Source organism: Nanorana parkeri, unplaced genomic scaffold (assembly GCF_000935625.1).
Source record: "Nanorana parkeri isolate BGI_ZX_2015 unplaced genomic scaffold, ASM93562v1 scaffold625, whole genome shotgun sequence".
Classification (NCBI taxonomy): domain Eukaryota; kingdom Metazoa; phylum Chordata; class Amphibia; order Anura; family Dicroglossidae; genus Nanorana; species Nanorana parkeri.
Window position 1 is genome coordinate 927,906 of NW_017306893.1, and position 20,887 is coordinate 948,792.

At 40.2% G+C, this 20,887-nt stretch overlaps 1 protein-coding gene across 1 annotated transcript in view; it reads right to left on the reverse strand.

Moving 5' to 3' along the window:
- Positions 1-5,720: 5,720 nt before the first annotated feature.
- The window catches only part of LANCL3 (LanC like 3), a 31,691-nt gene continuing 16,524 nt past the window's right edge, over positions 5,721-20,887 (reverse strand). The window contains exons 2-5 of the mRNA XM_018563030.1: positions 12,515-12,638; positions 10,808-11,005; positions 8,592-8,799; positions 5,721-5,946 (exon numbers count right to left, since the gene is read on the reverse strand). Coding sequence (XP_018418532.1) covers positions 5,787-5,946; positions 8,592-8,799; positions 10,808-11,005; positions 12,515-12,638 — 690 coding nt within the window. The 3' untranslated portion in view covers positions 5,721-5,786. The remainder of the gene's footprint in view (positions 5,947-8,591; positions 8,800-10,807; positions 11,006-12,514; positions 12,639-20,887) is intronic.

Sequence of the window (20,887 nt, forward strand, 5' to 3'; positions counted from 1 at the left end):
CCGCGGCTGAAGTGCTTTCCTCACTTCTCCTCGGATCCCCCAGCTGCCTCTGCCCGGGAGAGCAGCGGAGATCCAGAGGAGAAGCTGATCCCCCCTGTGTGCGTGGCCGAGCGGCAGAGGATCGGTGCATATCAGTGATATGTACCGATCCTCTGTGCAGGTCAAACACTGGAGCGATCAGCTGATCACTCCAGTGTTTGTAAATAACTGGGGACACATAGTACTATGTGTCCCCAGTTATGAATGAACAGGATGTGATTTACATAATTCCCTGTTCATTCATTAGATTCTCAATGGGGAGTAACACTCTGTACAGAGGCTCCTCCCCATTCAGAAACTGCTTGATAGTAAATGTTTTCTGAATGAATGGGAAGCCTCTATGCTTTCTGAGGCTGCAGAAAAAGAGATTGAGGACTTTGTGTCCTCAATTTCTTTTTCTATTTTAAAAGGAAAATATCAGGGGGCTGTTTAGACCCCTAATATTTATCCGAAAAAAAAATAAATCCTGGATGCGGGGCGCTGGGTGATGTCACATGCCTGTTGGATGAGGCACGTTTTTTTTCTTGACTTGGGCGCAAAAGGAGCTAGCTACGGCTATGCTCCCGCGGTGCTCATGTGGCTGCCGGTTGAATGTGTTAGACGACGCAGACAGAAAGGGGCAGGACACCTCTTCCCGTGTGCAACGTCGGCCACACGAGCACCGCGGGAGGACAAGACTCCGGCGCCTCTAGAACACACTAGAATGGAAGCCGGCAAACTCCCTGCGTTCAGGGGCAAGAGGGGGAAGCCAAGACCATGTGTCAGAGCAGGGAAGATGGCCGCGGTCGAGTTCGTCACCCAATGTGGAGTACGCGAACGGAAGCAACATTTTGCCAAACTTTCTGTTCACGAACCAAATTGTTCGTGAACCGAGGTATTACTGTACTTGAACATTGGCTACATCTGATAAGATGCAGTCACTGTTCGGCTGAGAATTTTCCACCTAGCTCAGTCAGTATTTAAACTGATTTTTATCGAACAGAATGCTGCCAACAGGGTCACCCATGGCTCGAATTTCTGCCTTATCACCAGAAATTCGCCAAAATTTGAGCTGTGTATGACTACCTTTGGAAGCACAATTTATGAGACCTTCCAGTGGGTGTTTCAAAGTATATGTGAACTCAATCACTAAAATCTCATATGAGCTTTATCATGTTAATGTAATTTCAAAAGTCATGTTTTCTTCTTTAAATCTTCAGTTTTCATTAAAATAATACCTGACAATCTTATGAAGATCCTTGTGCAGGCATTTCCTGTTATAGGGTAACAACAATCTGTCCTTGTCTCCGAACTGTTCTCCTGCGTTGTCACCATGTCACACACTCTCCTAGTGGAACCAAAAAGCATTTGCACAAATATGTTCCACTCTGGTTGGGAGCAAGAGACATACTCTGAGAAATAAAACATTGTAGTTGCTGGAGTAAATTCATTTAGACGGGAAGTGGCGGCAAAGTGGCTGGAGGAGATCATTTAAAAAGTATTTTATTTTAAAAAATGACAACTGTTTCTGATACACATGATTTTAACTAAACAAGTGTTATTCATTTAGGGTTTAAGTGTTCTTTAATATCAGGGTTGAGTTGACTGACTGTAATGTTCTGAAGAAAAAATTGTAGAAAGAGAACAACTAGAAGGAAGAATAGGGGAAATAAATTAGGAAAGGGGAATGGATCGGTAATAAGACAGTAAGGCAACATTGTACAAAATCTTTATTATTTGAACAAATATTTGTAGTGCACATAAATGAAGAGATGATGTGCAACACAAAACTGCATAAAAACCCTGTTAGCAACGTAATCTGCCAAATATAGAAAAATAAAACAATATATACAAAACAATTTAATTAGCAATGAATGTATTTACTGAGACAATGCAATTGCTGGTATAACATTAAGGCTACTCTACTCTATAGATATACAGGTTTACAACAAACACTGTTTGCGTAGGTTTTCATATTTCCATACATAAAATAAAACATAAAAAATTGAAGTTGTGTCTCTAAGCAGACCTATACTAAAAGATTAATTCAGTATTACAATACAATTGATAAATACAAGTTAATAAGACAGCTGTAAAACTAATTTTGCAATAACAATAATAATATTAATAATAATACTAATAATAATAAAAATCAACCACTGTCTCTGCATGTGACCTATGCCAAGACTTTGGTCACATGATTTCTGCTGATACATAAGATCTTAGAGGCTCAATATAAGGAATGTGTTTGGAAAGAACAGCCCATGCAGTATCTCTGCTGGAACAGTCTCCTGAGATTGGTTCTTTAATATTCTCCAGCAGAGATCACATGACTTATGCCTTAGCATAGGTCAAGCCACTGGGCACTCTCCAATGCTTGATTCTCATTACTGCAGTAGTTAACCTTACAAAGATGTCACTGTTTTAGTGATAACTAAATCACTGAAAGTTTTATAAGAAAATGAATACCATTCGTGGAAACTTGGTTCATTAGCAATCTGAATTATTAAGGCCATGTAATGTTAGTCTTTGATACTGTGATGGGTTAAGTAGAGCTGCAGCTAACGATTATTTTCAAAATCGATTAGTTAGCCGATTATTAAGTTCGATTAATCGGTTAATCCTATCTCAATACTAGTTTGTATTGAGATTGTAGTCCATCACTGGAGCAAGCTTGGAGCAGTAGAAGTAAAAAAGAAAAAAAAAGTGTGGTGTACAATATAGTGAAATTCTGAATATATGATGCAAAATACAGTATCTGAATGTGTTTTCCTTCCTTGGAATAGTAGGAATGAAAAGTGTCAGTAGTGGCCATAGCAGCAGAAGAATCCAGTTAAAGTCTTCCAGTATGGTTCCTGTGAGTAACAATTACTCGTCTCGCTTTACTTATTTATTAATAAATTAGGTGTGATGCAAATAAAAATGGATTATGCCATATGGACATCAATTCATTGCAATAGCTAAACTGAAGCGAGTGTTTGCAACTGAGAGATTTAACCCCATGTTGACAGTGATCTAATTTGCAGTACAACAAAATCAATGTTCTGCTGATGAGAACACTACCAATGAGTAGTTAAATCTCTCAGTAGCAAAGAGATTCAATCGCCATTCTAGACATAGCTTACATTTCTCTGCTACCTAGATTTTTAATGTCTTATTGACAGTCAGCACTAGTCTAAATAGCAATTATGCACTTGAAACATTTTCAGTCGCCAAAGTTAAAAATATCCTGTGTAGCCCTAGCCTAAGCAGAAGGCTACACATTAGGTCTCGTTCACACCTAGGCGTATTGCATATGCGCGACCGTCGCAGTAAAAAAGTTGCGTGACCGCCGCGCATTTGCCAAGGCTACTTGGCTGTATCCCAATGGAAACGCGCAACAAAACGGCCCAAAGTAGTACATGTACCTTTTCAGGCGTGGGCCGTTTTGTAGCGCATTAGGGACGGGCGGAAATACGCCAAGTTGGGAACGAGACCATTGAATACAATGGGATTTATATTTTTGAGCGTTTTGTAGAGCGTTCGTCGAGCGTAGAACGCGCTACAAAACGTTCAGGTGTGAACGAGGGCTTAGTGTGTGGCCAAATGGCTAAGCATTCACAGTCAAGTAAAGGTACTTGCTACTTTAAAACTTTCTAGTTCTAGTGCTTCTCAGTCACTTTGTATATTGCATTAAAAAAAGGCATCCAACCCCTAACCTAAGTGAAATAAACCCATAAAATTCTGAATTTGCCATATAAGATGCTGGAGCTAAATGTAATGAAAGCTACTAGTCCTGCACTGACACCACACACTGCCATGATCTTGTCACCAAAAGCACTCATTTACACTTCTTAAGGTCCTGCTGGTCGTTGGCTCTGTTCATCTACCAAGGGTAAAGAAAAATACTAGGTACTTCCAGATATAGGGAGCATGTTACTCCCTCCCATGTGACAGTACTAATACTTGGTGATTGACCAAGCACCAGTAGGGGGTGTAAAGGAGTGACAGGAAAGTATGTATAGGCAACTGGGCTTCATGGGCAAAGCATTGGTTTAAAAAATTAAAAATTCCAAGCCACAATCACACTAACTGCAGTGTTGCGAAAATGTTTGCTAGAATGTTTACTCGCCTAACCTTGAACGGAGTAATATACAATATGCTGCAGCCCCAACACACACAGAACACCTCAGTGTCAAAAGGAGGTGAACAACTGCTTTGCATATTAACACTCTTCTGATTTAGAAACAGAAACTTGGGAGACAAACTAGCCTTGCCATTAAAAACTATGAAATTAAGTACTTGTTTACAACCATTTGGCTATTCTGAAATATATCAGACATATGTGGAGGAGATAGACAATGCTGTACCTTAATTTTGTTTTGAACTCTTATCTATCTAAGTTGTCAATTTCCAGTAACTATTCCAGAAACTATTACTCATTCTGACTGCCTTGTGCTTGTGGAAATTTCTATGACTTTAAAATGATGGCAAATGTATGAGCATAGCTATTGTACTGATTTAATGTACCCTAGTAAGTTTTGTTCTATACCAAGATAGCAATTTTGTACCATGTCAACATTAAATTGCTGTAACTCTAATCATTCTATAATTTATAGATAAAAAGTCTATAGTACCATCACTACTTTCACACTTGTTACAAAAAGATTGAGGTTTAAGTAAATCTGCCACCTAGGAAATTCTGAGCATTTGATGAAAAAATATATATGTAGGGGTTACCTTCAGTAAAGTCCACATGCCAAAACAGTCAGTAAATACAGATAACTGAAATAATATGCAATTCTTCACTCATGATGTAAGTTTTAGCCTGTCCTCACCTCTCCCACTTCCTGGATCTTTCAATGGGCCAATGAATCATCCTCTTACATAAGAGGGGGACAGAGGACCAGGATAAGGTATGAGTATGAATACCTATATCTCAGGATCTCCTTTTGTCAAGTAGTTTAAGGCCAAATTTATTCTGAGATGAGCTGCCCACACATTTGTCTACAGAGGTCCCATTGGCAACAATCACAGGTAGGACATTTCCCAGAGGATATAACTAAGAATAGATAAGCCTCTACAAGTATAAAAGAGTAAGATTGTCATGTCTTAGGACATTATATTTGCCAAAAAAAGATTAAAATGTAAATCCTGTCTTTTTGTGCATTGAAGGGAAATGTATACAAACATGAACCTAATGCTTAAAAGAACAAGTAATGTTGTAAGTGGCAATAATGCACTTAAATTTACTTTCTACCATTTGCACTGACAGGTTTAGAGATTACTAGACGTCATACGTCAGACGTCTTACGTATAAAACATTTACTGCTGGGCAAAATAACCATGATAAATACATGAATCTATTAGACATTTGCTTCTATGTCAGAAAACAGTAATGAGAGGTTTAACAAGGACCTTTGCAGCTGGTGTAGCCAGTCGCTTCTTGCTTTGTTCATACATTTTATGAACCACTCCATTGCTGTCTACTTCAAACCCACTGCTATCATTATATAGCCCGGATTACCTGTTTTCTGTGTACATTTTGATTTGGTTATAATGATTGTAAGAGTCCAGCTCCATTGCCAATGATGCATAGATGTTACATCTATTTATACTACTATATTTTTTTTTCCCCCAACGGTAAGACCATGGCCATTGTCCAGCTCTTCTTCTTTGACATCAGTTTACACCTTCCAAGCACCAAAACACTGTCCCTTATCTTTAATGCTTATATCTGAAGAGCCTGAAAAATCCTCCTGTCTGGTTGATTACAGCAAATGATAACTCTACACAAACACATGAAAAAGTGGAAACTCAGCCTGCTTAGGCTGCAGTAAATCAACTAAAAAACAGACTGTTCCTGACAAGCCTTCATATAGACTGTAGATGCTTTCCACAGTACATGATCCAGCTCTGAATTCATCCGTGGAGAGAAACTCTGCAAACCTAAAGAGAGGCGAACATATGGAGATCTAAAAGTTTGAAGATGCATAATAGAGAATATTGTAATTACAATAAACACATATAAAATATACATAAACATACAATATATTAAAATAACACACTTAATAACTGTCACAAGGAGTTTAATGGTTTCCAATAAAACCTTACATTTTTTTCCATATTTCAAACAAAGGGTACAGATAGGAAACAGAAGTCCCATTGCCCTACAGGTTTTTGCTTGGAGGTTGCACTTTATCAGGGATGTGGTACCTGCTTGTGGTACAATAGGTTGGTTAATATGGAAGCTAACATGGGAGCACACGACCAGCAGGGCCGAAGCTAGCCGATCCTTCGGCTAGCTTTGGCCCCATGACCCCTTCGGTTCAGTAGAACCGAAGGGGTGCTTCACGGGCTATTCACTATAGCCCGTACAGCTCCCGAACGTGGCCGAGCGGCTCAGTCGAGCCGAACGCATATGCCTCGGCTTGGCTGAGCTGCGCTGAAAGCCGAAGCTGGCCGACAGCCTGCTTCTGACAGCTGGGCAGAGCCAGAAATCTGGCCTGCAGTTGACCATGCATGGACATCAGAAGAGTCATACAACCAATTATCTACTTGGATATTGCTTAAAAAGTACATGTGATTATGTGATACTAGTATCTGGTTGCATAAGCAGTCATCTCAATACTGCTCTTTTGTCTGACATTTAGAAGTTCAGCTCAGTCACCTAAATATGAACTTGGCCATGTATAATCATGAGCAAATCTCCTTAGGACTGGGTCTGTGGTGCTCAAATTCAGGTCTTATTCACAGTGTTTTAGTATCAGTTAACGTATATCTAAAGCCACAACTTGTTTCTTTTTTTTTTAGTTTTGATTAGAGTAGGTAATTTTAAAAATATCCTATTCAGTTGTTTTTTTTTTACCGTCTGTTCTCGTTATTAAAAACTTCTTCACTTTCTGTCCCAGTGACAAAATGGAAATTAGAAGGAAATGTATCCAAAGTAAGGGGAGATTCATTCTAAAGGTGGCCATACACCTATAGATTACCTGCAGATTTTCTATGGTCAGATGGAAAAAGTGCAACAGATTTTTCCATCTACGCTAAACTGTGTGGATGGAGAAATCTCCCACCGGGCCAAGCTTCAGTATCTTGCTAGTCGGCCCTGCTGGCTCTCAAAATACCTGTACAATTTCTGCATCCAATCAGATTGTTCAGGTATTTTGACAGCCAGTGGGGCCGACTAGCAAGATACTGAAGCTTGGCCCGGTGGGAGATTTCTCCATCCACACAGTTTAGCGTAGATGGAAAAATCTGTTGCACTTTTTCCATCTAACCATAGAAAATCTGCAGATAATCTATAGGTGTATGGCCAGCTTAAAGGTGGCCATACACTGTGCGAAATTCGGTCGATTCTTGTGGAGATGGCCGAAATCCGCATAGTGGGTGATGCTGTCGGGACCCTTCCGGCCAGCATCCCTTGATCAGATTGTCGAAGAAGTCGTTTAGAGAATCTTCATACGAACAGAGCCGGCAGCCAATGAGCCAGCGGCCGCTGTCAGAATATGAAAGAAACAACAGTGAAAACTGTGAAATTTTGGATTTCCCAACACATTTGTACAGGTGACAATAGTTATCAGGAATAATAGTGAGTGCAATTTTACAGTTCTAAACTTTATTACTTTATCCAAAATGATAAAAAAAAATATGTTTTGGCTAGAGATACACTTTAATGATTTAACTAAAATGTATTTATGTTTCCCTGAAATGTGGCTTACAAAATTTTTCCCTACCCCCAGATTCACAATGCACATACCTCTCAATTTCCTCCTTTCCTTATAATGCACATACCTCTCCAAATAGTGCCACTGTGTCTTTTGTTCACAACCAGTTTAGACAGGGACAAAACATTAAAAGCCTATCTCCATGGTAAACTATTGCTGCAGTGGAGCCACCCCCACACTGCAAGGGTTAACTGCTCGTTTATGTCTAGGGGCAATTTTATGAAATATCACACTTCATTAAGTTCAATGGGCACAGCGTGGTGCGATGCAGTTGCACTGTAAGTGCACACTTGATACCTATACATTTTTGTGGGGAATCTAGAGCTATCTGTACAATAAAAGATGACAATCTCTGGACAGAGGGTGGCTGAGGACCCTAATTTAGGAGTATATATAGGGGTGAGATCTGGGGAAAACACAACATGTACATAGTATATAACTTTTAATCATAATAAATCCATTCAAATACAAAATTTACAAAATACCTCGGGACTAAAAATAAAAGGGTAATGAGTATTTAAGAGCCTTCAGCCACTTATGAGTCTTAGAATTGTATGAGAACCATGAACAATATGTGTGTGCAGCACTACTATTTATTGTCAAGGCTACTAAGGAATCACTCCCAAAATATTTATAGGATTACAACTTTCTGCTTGTCCTTGTAGACAGATATGTTTCTAGGCTGGTCTAGTTTGTAAAATATTGAACGATTATTTAGCTTGGTATTGGAATGGATTTACATTACTGATGGGGCCCCATGGTATTTAAAAAAAAAATTGTATTCTTTAATAGATTCTCTGTGCATTACTAGCATTAAGAGTCCACCTATTAGAAATTGAATATATAGAGTAGATTGATGACACTAACCTCTGTGCTCTGTAGATATACTTGGAGTTGCCAGTAAGCCTATAAAGCAATAAAAACACATAGGCACTGCCTGCCACTCCATGGCAGATACCAGGTCCTTTCTTCAGAAGGCCTTTCTGCCAGGTCAGCTCTCCACAGCGAATGCAATTGTCCAGGTAGCATGGATTTTTTGAGAGTAAATATGCTTTTGCAAAAAGATAAGCAATACCTAAAAAAAAGCATGAATTGCATTAAAAAATTATATACTCTGTAGTCTAGAAACAACTTAAAATGTACGACTACACAAAATTCAAGACACCTACATACTCCATACAACTTTATAATTTGGCTTTATCATGAAAAAAAAAAATCAATTACCATAGTGCAACAATTGTTTAAAGTGACATTAAACCCTCAGATTTTTTAACATAAAACAATACTGTAATGTGCGCCTTACTGTAATCCATGGTTGTTTCCCTTCTCTTTGCTGTTCTTCCTTTTAAATTTGTATCTGTTCTCATGCTGGGCAGAACTTCTGTTTTGCAGCAGACTGCCTTGTCTCTGGAATGGATACATGGTGTCTGTGTATAGGCTTGTAACCTGAGCCAGCACTACAGGAAGAGGCCCTGAGCTGAAAAGGGAAGTTCTCCCCAAGCATGAGAAGACATGAGAATTTAAAATGAAAAGCAGCAAAGAGAAGGGAAACAACCATGGATTACAGTAAGGCGCACATTACAGTATTGGTTTATGTTAAAAAATCTGAGGGTTTAATGTCACTTTAAGCAAAGGTTGTGGGAATGCCCACAAGAGCCTGCAATAGCCTGTGAGTTTCCACAAAGCCTTGTAACTTTGTCACCATTCCATTCTGTGAGGGCATGACCTAACCCAGTTATATGTAGAAAAGTGATATACATTAGCTCAGAGTGTATTTCTGTTTGTTCCTGAGAAGAATCCAGTAGATGTCAGGTGACTCCTTTCTTGGCTTACAACAAGATGTATCAAAATTAAAGCCCATGCATGAACAACAGAAGAGGGAAAGAGCCAAGATCTGAAAAGAAGATCAACCCTGGATTTTTCAGTATCTAAGAAGCCAGTAGTTAACGGAACTTGGTTTGGATGAGGTCAAAGTGCCATCTTATCTGGTATTATAATGTCTTTCTTATAAATAACATTAGTAATAAGTCCCATTAATACAAGCCGTGCTAATAAAATGGCAGCTAGGTTGCAACCCTGGGAAAAGGAGGTGGAATTGCAAAGGTTTCTCTACTGCTCCTAAAAATAAAAATAATGTTTGAGTAGTATTTTATTTTGTTACCTGCCCAACTTGAATAAAGAAGAAATGGAAGAAATAAAGAATATAAATTACCGAGTAGCATGTGCTTAAGTGGCAAAACAAAGGACAGATCTGCTATACATGCTGAACATCAGAGCATAGACAATTCATGCTGTTTGACAATTCATGGTCCATCTATGTATCTAAAACCACAAAATAAGTCATCCATAAAAGCTTTTTGAAAGCTTTATTACTCATTAGCCAGCAATGCTTTTTTGCATGCACAATGTAACTGTGAAAGAATATTTCTCAGTTATACCACCAAGCAACTGTTGTCTTCATACTGGAAGAGCAGATGTATTGGGAGACTGAGCTACAGAACTAATTGTTATAATGTACAGCCTTGAGAGAGCTTAATTGACATAATATGCTGTAAGAAAAGATAATGAGATGAACTCATTCATCCATGGCTGTAAAGGCTGTAGACTACTCAGACAACGTTTACACTCCAGGCAAAAATAAAATATACCTCTAGTTAAAACAAAGCTGTTGCCTAAAGTTTTTAAGGGGAGCAGAAACTCTCTAAAAAGCATCTACCAAAAAACTAAATATAAAGTTTTGGGTAGATTGACCCTCTAATGTAGACCAAAAGATTCTCTTTTTTTTACTTTTTATTATAATTTTCATGATACTTCCAAGCTGCACTGAATATCAGTGAACAGTGTGAATTTGTGGAATTTTTAAAATAAATTCTTTACTTTTAAATATTCTACTGGTGGAACCAACAGGTAATAAAATTATGTTATAGTAGGCACTCAGAAAAACAGAAAGTGCTGTGCTAATGTTGGTGACAGGCTGCATCATATATATGATTTTTCATTTTGCCCATAGTTCCACTTTAAAAAGAGATCAGTCTTATGGTAAGAAATATTGTATAATAAATAGTAAAAAATCAGTAGCTGACCAGGGGCTCCATGACACCAGTGAACAAGTTCATTTTCACGTTCTATGACTTCCCCCAACTCTGGTGGCCAGTTGCAGTTTTGTTCCTGATTCACAAGAAAGTCCACACTTTGCCAAACAAGGTCTCGGTCAGCTGGCTGGAGGTAGTCCTGATAGGACAATAGCATTTGTAGTATAGAAGACAGACCGTGTGCTGCTCCTGCAATAACAAAAATCAATGTGTTCAAATCCACAATTTATATATTCCATTTTTTTGTACTGCTTTCATTACTAACAAAATACTATGCAAATAGAAAATAAAAAAAACAATAAATCATTTAGCAACTGCAGACTTTGTGCCAAGAAACAAGGGTCCATTTCTAAACAATGCACAGAGCCATGTGTCCTGCAAATGTTCTCAGTATATTTTCTTCTCAGGTCAAATGTAATGTAATGATGCGTTAACGTGGTATTACATTACATTACTTTTGACCTAAAAAGAAAATATACCAAGAACATTTGTTTTTGTCTCTATTGACATAGAAAAAATGTTCATAGATATTCGCAGGGCAAATGGCTCTGCAAATTACTTACAAATAGATGCCACCTGGGAAAAGTTGGGCATGGTTAAAAGTTCACAGGGCACGTATAGCGCTACCTCACGCTATTCAATACTCCAATTGCTCCCCTACACACACACACACACTACCACAGCCCTTAAAGACGGCCTATAATTTTTGTTAAAGGAGTACTATGGGGTTAAGTCTTTTCCCCATAGTTCTCCTTAGGGTAACGGGAGGACACAAACTAGCGTCCTACTCGTCACCCTAGGCTCAGTATACCGCGCGCTGTAGCTCGCGGTATACTGAGACGCCGCAGTATACCGCAAGCTGCTGCTCGCGGTATACTGAGACGCCGCAGCTGAAGCGGATCCCGACAATTATGCTGGGATCCGCCCAGCTGCGTGTCTGACAGCTGGGAAAGAAATAGTGCCCCATCATCGATATCAGTGGAAGGAATAGTGCCACATCATTGGTATCAGTGGGAGGAATAGTGCCCCATCACAGGTATCAGTGGGAGGAATAGGGCCCCATCATTGGTATCAGTGGAAGGAATAGTGCCCCATCGTTTGTGTCAGAGGGAGAAATAGTGCCCCATTGTTGGTGTCAAAAGGAGGAATTGTGTATAGTTGTTGGTGGCAGTGGTAATAGTGCCCTAAGTGCCAGTTACATGCAAGCAAAGGGCTGCAGGCTGCAGTATGGAGACCATTGTTTGAGAGGATTTGTTTATTTGAATCAGCCAGACAACGCACACTGTTTGTTTTAATATGTAAGAAAACATTTTTCAATACATACAGAGTCACACATTCAAAATTACTGTCTTAAATTGGATTGTGTGCTACTTTGTGCCACTAAAACACACATAAAGGATGGGTTAGCATGTAGGCCTATGTTTCTGATGCAGGCTTTAACGCGTGAAATCATTACCCTTTACATCAGGGGTCTCAAACCTCCGGCCCTCCAGCTGTGTTGAAACTACAAATCCCATGATGCATCTCTCTTCGGGAGTCATGTCTGTGGCTGTGAGAATCTTGCAATGCCTCATGGAATTTGTAGTTCCACCACAGCTGGAGGGCCGATGTTTTGAGATCCCTGCTTTACATGAAAGTATTCATCCAGAGAGAGTGCAAGAGAGAGACAAATAGAGAATGCTGTATTTTTTTTCTTACCCAAGTATTCTGTTCCATAGTATGAGTACATCAGTGGAATGGGCTTCCTTTTTTTCCTTGAATACTGTTTACCAGATTCCAAGATTCCATGACATATTGACTTGATCTGAGCTGGCTTTAACACCTATTAGAAAAAAAACAGTCTTACTCAGAGCAGCAACAAACATAAAGTATTTCCCATTGTGGCTTCATATCAGTGAAAACTAATGGAATGGCTTTAACCAATGAACTTAGCTATATGTAAATTCAAGATACAGTCAGTGGGTTGCCTCACTATAGGCACCCTGCTTTCACCCCTCCCCCTAGAGTACGTAGAGTAAGAACATTGATAAAGAATAGGGTTTCCGGAGAGGTATAATAGACCATGCATATATAAATATATATAAAATTATCAAAGTTTATTTTAAACATACAAATAAATACAAGTTAAAATTGATTTCAATTAATGAATCACACAGTGCCTATCAGAGAATGCGAATAAATCTATGTCCAATAAATACATTTATGGTCCATAAATAAATGCTAACATGATCATATTATTAGAACTTTCGTTGGTATAATAACCAGTTATGTATCTAACTTGTTTGGTCCCCAAAACAGTCTTACTCAGAGCAGCAACAAACATACAGTATTCCCATTGTGGCTTCATATCAGTGAAAACTAATGGAATGGCTTTAACCAATGAACTTAGTTATATGTAAATTGATTGTATTATAATAGTATTACTTAAAGCAGAAGTCCAGCCAAAAATAAGATAAAAATGAATAGCCAGGTAAATCATAAAACAAAAAAGTGGCTTTTGTTGCATTATTTACTTTTAATCCAGAGTCTTTTACTGTAGTACTTTATCACAAAATATCCTCAATCTGATGGCCAGCATCAATCAACTCACTTCCTGTAAGTCCAGACTGTCCTGGACAGACCTCTGCCTGTGACTTGACAGAGAAAGAAGAAGCAGCAGTGATGGACACCCAGCTGGATTGTGACAAACTGTGGGGAGGAAGTTCCTAATCCAAAGTGTTGGAGGAGAGAGCGATCCTAAATCAATTGCCCTCATCTGTAGTGGGTACAGGGCTTTGGAAACAATTTGGAGCTACTGCTGAGCGTGAATCCATCATTATCCATGGGAGACACTGGCGGGATTAACATGATCTGTGAGGTCAGTGGATCTGGTGAGTGCCCTGTTTGTCTTCATAGATTGGATCTGATGAGGATTCATGTTTACATTTTAAAGCAGAGGATATTAGTGGCATTTCAAGTGCTGCATTTTTCAATACTGTATATCTCTTGGACTGTATATCGTTACATTTATGCTAGCTGCTAAATAGTATAGAAGATTAGAGCAGACTTTTACTTGCAATCAGAATCAGCATTTTGGTGCTATTTGAGGGTTCTTCATACGAATATGTAGCATATACATTCTACAGAAGTGAACAGGGTAGTTCCACCCACACAGCCGATCCCTGGCTGTCACACCAGAGGCAGAAATGGGGAAAGTCTTCTTACTAGGGTGAAAGACATCAATAAAGACCCAGCGGAAGGTTTCATCTGAAACTATTATTTCCGAAAGTAAAGAAAACCATGTGGGTGGAGTCCTGTAAATTAGGTACCAGGGTTAGTGTTATGGTTAATTACATCTAATTCAAATTTTGTCTTATGGCTTACGCATCTGAAAGAGAACATGACAATATAATTTAATTATCCCAAATAGATAAACAGGTTTGATTTCCTTCAATTTTCAAATGCAGAATGTCATAACAATGATTGTTACAAGATGACTTGTATTTCCTGACTTTGATCACAGGGGTTACTGTTTACATCTTATATTAACATTTACAAATATCTTCTTTGTAGTTTTATTAGCGTAGGGAAGTACACGATTTACAAAGTGTAGGGTAATCATAAAGGGCACATCTGACTGTTCAGTTCTTATATATACAAAATACTGGCAAAACAGCATTGAAAAGCAACAGTGTGAAGATGGTCCACAAATCCTTTCAGTCGTTCAGTCATAAAATAATATCAGGTTTTTGTAATGCTTAGTTGCAGTGTTTCTAAAAATAGTTTTTTTTAATTAACTTGTAATGTTTCTTTGAACTTGTCAGAAAAATGTGACTACGCCAGGAAGAGTCAGTTCCCTAGCACGGCCCCTCCCTCCTTTCATGTCATAGCCCTCTGCTCTTCTGGGAATGTCCAATTACCCTTTGTGCTTGGCCAGCTCCTCCATCTCCGTACATAGCCTGTTATATTTGCAGAGTGAAGAAAGTAATGTAGAGTGTCAGTTGAGTGACAGCTCAATGGGGCTGCTGACATCACATCTAACACAGTGGTGCCTAGTAGCAGTCTCTGGGCTTTTGGATGTCTATACAAGGAAGGCTTTCACGGATAAGCAGCATCCATAAAAACATGTGTTAAATGCACATAAAATCATCTAATATACAATGTTGTTAATACTGTTAAATTCCTCTATGCATTGTTTGAGGCAGGGGCTAGCTTCGACTTTAGTTAGTGCACATTAACCAATTTTCCGAGAATCTAGGGGTCTGGAGCAGACCTAATTATAGTTGCAAAATGAAAACTGAATGAATTCTTGTCGGAAATAAACCTAGTACCACACTTACGACTGGCTAAAAACTGTCTTCCAAAAGTCATATAATATAGTTATAACTTTTACACTTTATACTAGATAGAGTGGATTATCAAGAAACATGTTGGGGTACGTGGTTGGGGAATGGAAAGGTTTACTTTTAGCTGTTTAACCTGCCATCACCAACATTGGTAAGTTAAGAGCTGACTTACAGAAAAAGGTCATATCCTATAATTATCTAAAATAGGGTTGCACAGATACCAAGTACAGTACTCGGTACAAGTATGAGTACATGTACCGATACTTTTTAGCTCCAAGACTAGACTAGAGAAAAATTCAAAAATTAGGAGGCAGCTGTCATTTGTAAGGAGCACACAGAGCTCCTGGGATTTGTACATCTCTGTTTTAATGTACGATTTTGTTTTTATAAATATAAATAAAGGGATGCACAGATACCAGGTTTGCGAGTACGAGTACTGGTACTTGCTGAGTACTTACAAGTACGAGTACTGATACATTTTTGTTTATTGTCATGTGACAGTTTTTCTAAAACAATACAGACTAATGATTTCAGGACAGTGGTGGAGTGCCAGAGCCTGGTCCCAGCTGCAACTGCTGCAACCCTGGTAGTTATCATGAAAATGCCAAGTATCTGCACTGGTACTCGAAAAGTATCTGTGCATCCCTAATCTAAAACAAAACCCAGGAAGTGAGAAGTACAGCCAACTCCATCTTTCAATTCCTGTGCATCAGCAATGTGCATCAGTCTCATAACAGCAAAACTGAGGTATTCAGCCCAGGAATGTGTGGGTGAAAGAGTTCCATAACAATGGCAGCAGGGAACACTTTCACGGTCCATAGGAAATGTGCAGTAATCTGCCAACACTTTCTCTACAAGAAAGTAATAATGAGACACTAAGAGCGCAAATCCGGAATTGTAAACGGTGTGATTTTGGATATATGTAAAAAATGTTTTTTTTAAAATGAGGAACTTACTTGTGGTGTCAGGGATCCGGGCATAGTGGTGATTCTGGCGCTGCAAGGAGTGTTGGATAAAATTTGTTCAATTTCCAGTGGTCTCCAAGTGGCAGAGTAGGGGTGAAATAGGACTTTCTTTAGGGGTTGTTCATGGCGGCTGGGAATGGTGTCATCAGTTATAGTAGTGAGCTCGGGGGTCAAGGACTAAGGTAGAGAGCAGATTGGATGCAGATTGGATGCTATGTGTGCCGAAGGGCTGATGTGGAAGCTGCCTCTGGTCTTCGTTTGGTATATGTTCTAGATGTGGTGGAGTGGAAGTGACGGTCGGTTAGGAAGGGGAGTGCACGGGGCCGTGTACAGTGAGCAACGCGTTTCGAGGAGATCCTCTTTTTCAAGCTCGGAGATAGAAGGTGAGTGTTAACTGCAGTTAACTGAGAGCACCCAGCACTAGGACCAGTTCACAGCCTGACAAGAGGCCTTGTCCACATCCCGTAGGACATGTAAGACCACACATCCACGCATTTCTGCACTCACTGACACAATAGCTACACATACATTAGTATTTGCCGATACTGCACAAGCGCATACTTCCTAACTCACTGACACCACACCAGCGCACCCATTTACACTCACCAATACTGCAGTGATGAACACGTTTTCATTTGTTGACACCGCAATGACATGCTTTTCTGCACTCGCCAGCGCCGTACCAACTGGCACTTTTGCCGTCACCAATTCCACAGCAGTGTGCACCCCTGCAGTCCCCAAGGCAAACTTTTCACCTTATCAACACCAATGTGCACTTTTGCACTCTCTGCACTACAATACCTTGCATTTCTGCCTTTGACAATACCACAGTGACACGCACATCTGCACTTGCCAACACCACAACAATGCACTTGCCAACATTGCAAATGCAAAAATTCTGACAATCACCGACACTACAGCCATCAATGGGCACACTTTGCTCGTACAATAGAAAGAAAGTAATGTGACAAAATCAAGAATTGCTTGGTACAGTTGAGGAATGTAGTGGTTAGGTATTAACTAAAGACTGATAATGAACATCTATAATTCAAACATCCCAGATACACTGGATCTCAGTTCATTTGGAAATTTCATGACATGGAGGCATAAAAACCAACCAGAGGCAATAATGTAAAAGCTGAGTACCTAATGTAAATGCACACAGTATTCAGTGTCCAAGATAGATCCAGTGACAGACATGAATGAAATCTGATTACTTGCTGGAAAACAAAATAATAATCCAAGACAAATGAACATACTTATTGTGGGAAATGATTCTGGTACAAAGGACCAATTAATGGAAAAGAATCAAAATAATAAATGAGATTAGCCTATAATGTCCTTTGTAAACAAGCAATTGTAATGTTTATACTCAGCAGTGTAATGGAGCATGTATTTTCAAGTTAAGTAAAAGATGTTAATATAGTGGTGTTCTAAGATGTCCTTAGGCAACCCTGAGCTTTGATGATATAATTTTCTAAGTTATTATGTGAGCACACTAGGGTGAGTCTTTAAAAAAGCTTGACTTGTGTATGGCGAACATTTTACTGTATATACATGTTATTTTACTGGTATTCTAATATACTAGGAAAGCCAGGAGTAGGAATGAGCTTTGGGTCCAGGTGGATGGGCTCACAAGAAACATGCTGACAGGAGGAGAAAGCTACATCAGTTATAGTAGTGAGCTCGGGGGTCAAGGACTAAGGTAGAGAGCAGATTGGATGCAGATTGGATGCTATGTGTGCCGAAGGGCTGATGTGGAAGCTGCCTCTGGTCTTCGTTTGGTATATGTTCTAGATGTGGTGGAGTGGAAGTGACGGTCGGTTAGGAAGGGGAGTGCACGGGGCCGTGTACAGTGAGCAACGCGTTTCGAGGAGATCCTCTTTTTCAAGCTCGGAGATAGAAGGTGAGTGTTAACTGCAGTTAACTGAGAGCACCCAGCACTAGGACCAGTTCACAGCCTGACAAGAGGCCTTGTCCACATCCCGTAGGACATGTAAGACCACACATCCACGCATTTCTGCACTCACTGACACAATAGCTACACATACATTAGTATTTGCCGATACTGCACAAGCGCATACTTCCTAACTCACTGACACCACACCAGCGCACCCATTTACACTCACCAATACTGCAGTGATGAACACGTTTTCATTTGTTGACACCGCAATGACATGCTTTTCTGCACTCGCCAGCGCCGTACCAACTGGCACTTTTGCCGTCACCAATTCCACAGCAGTGTGCACCCCTGCAGTCCCCAAGGCAAACTTTTCACCTTATCAACACCAATGTGCACTTTTGCACTCTCTGCACTACAATACCTTGCATTTCTGCCTTTGACAATACCACAGTGACACGCACATCTGCACTTGCCAACACCACAACAATGCACTTGCCAACATTGCAAATGCAAAAATTCTGACAATCACCGACACTACAGCCATCAATGGGCACACTTTGCTCGTACAATAGAAAGAAAGTAATGTGACAAAATCAAGAATTGCTTGGTACAGTTGAGGAATGTAGTGGTTAGGTATTAACTAAAGACTGATAATGAACATCTATAATTCAAACATCCCAGATACACTGGATCTCAGTTCATTTGGAAATTTCATGACATGGAGGCATAAAAACCAACCAGAGGCAATAATGTAAAAGCTGAGTACCTAATGTAAATGCACACAGTATTCAGTGTCCAAGATAGATCCAGTGACAGACATGAATGAAATCTGATTACTTGCTGGAAAACAAAATAATAATCCAAGACAAATGAACATACTTATTGTGGGAAATGATTCTGGTACAAAGGACCAATTAATGGAAAAGAATCAAAATAATAAATGAGATTAGCCTATAATGTCCTTTGTAAACAAGCAATTGTAATGTTTATACTCAGCAGTGTAATGGAGCATGTATTTTCAAGTTAAGTAAAAGATGTTAATATAGTGGTGTTCTAAGATGTCCTTAGGCAACCCTGAGCTTTGATGATATAATTTTCTAAGTTATTATGTGAGCACACTAGGGTGAGTCTTTAAAAAAGCTTGACTTGTGTATGGCGAACATTTTACTGTATATACATGTTATTTTACTGGTATTCTAATATACTAGGAAAGCCAGGAGTAGGAATGAGCTTTGGGTCCAGGTGGATGGGCTCACAAGAAACATGCTGACAGGAGGAGAAAGCTGAGTGACAAGAGATGAGCTCATCACTGTGCTGCTTCTTCATTCAATGTCCAGGTACAGACTGAGGTGGGTCCAAGACAACCTGAGCTCAGAGGAAGTGGGTTGAATTATGCTGGCCATCAGACTGAGGACATGTAGTGACTAGAGGTGCACCGAAATTAATTGTTTTATATTTTATTTAAAAAATTTTCTCACTTTACTGTAGGGGGCTTTTGGGGAAATATCCCCCCTTAACATATCCCTTTTAAAATAGAAAAAGAGTTTGAGGACAAAGAGTCCTCAATCTTTTTTTCTGCAGCCCCAACACTAAATGAACAGGAATAATTTAGTGCTCCCGTCCATTCATAAACTGAGGCCACAGTAAGCATACTATGTCCTTAGTTATTTGCACGCACTCAGTGATCTGCTGATCGGTTAATGTTTGTATATCGCTCTCCTTTCTGACCTGCCTGTGACGGGTGGCTGAGTCAGCAGTGGGAGGAGGGGAGCTTGGTCTCCTGTGACACCGCTGACAACGCTCTCCTCCCTGCACTGCTGGCCTTCCGTGAGAGCTGGTAGCTGTCTCCTCCGCGCACCACTCTCCATCCTAATTTGCTTGTCACAGGAGGCCGAGCGGGGAGGTACAATGTGGGAGGAGAGCTCGGCTTCCCGTGATAAGGCTGACAGCACTCTCCTGCCCGTCCCGCTCCTGAAAGTTTCTCTCCTTCCCACTGGGCGCTGCTCTGTGTCCCCACTGATCCCCGTGGCCTCTGCCAACACAGGCAGGGGGAAGCAGTGGGGATCAGAGGGGACACAGACGGGTCTATTCACTAAGCTGCCGAGGGCAGCCGAGTGAACAACCAACCCCAAGTGAAGTGAGCCGAACACTGTTCGGCTATTCACTTCAGGCTGGTACAGCTGATTTCAGCTGTACATCGGCTGAAATCAGCCGTACATCGGCTTGCTTCACATGGCTTCGGGCCGGCCGAACATGCTCGGCATGTTCGGCCGACCCGAAGTGCAGAAGGAGTTCGACTCAGATGGCCGGCCGCTCGGCCAGCTTCGGCTTTCAGCGCGGCTCAGCCGAGCCATATGCGTTCGAGAGCTGTACGGGCTATTGTGAATAGCCCGTACAGCACCCCTTTGGTTCTACTGAACTGAAGGGGTCCTGGGGCCGAAGCTAGCCGAAGGATCGGCCGAAGCTACTGCTAGATCCTTCGGCAGATTCGTGAATAGACCCCAGAGTAGCATCCAGTGGGGAGGAGAGAAACTAGAGATGCACCACATTTTCTTGATAAAATGGTTCTTTCAACATTTTGGCCAAAGTTCAATTTCCGTTCCCAAAAATTCGGAGCATCCCTACAAGTGACAAAAAAAGTACTGTAGAGAAATTTCTGGATTAAACCTGAATATTGCAGCAAATCTAGGTTTATTTTATCTTTCAATAGACTATTTACTTTGTATCTTGTTATTTTTAGCTGGAGTTCTGCTCTACAGTAAGCTCACATTTCCCTAAACCATGGTCTACAGCTGAGTTCTACAAGGCTAGTTTCTGTAGTTCTCAGAGGGAAGACACCAGTGTCTAACCTCCATACTATAATATTTAGATTACAGAC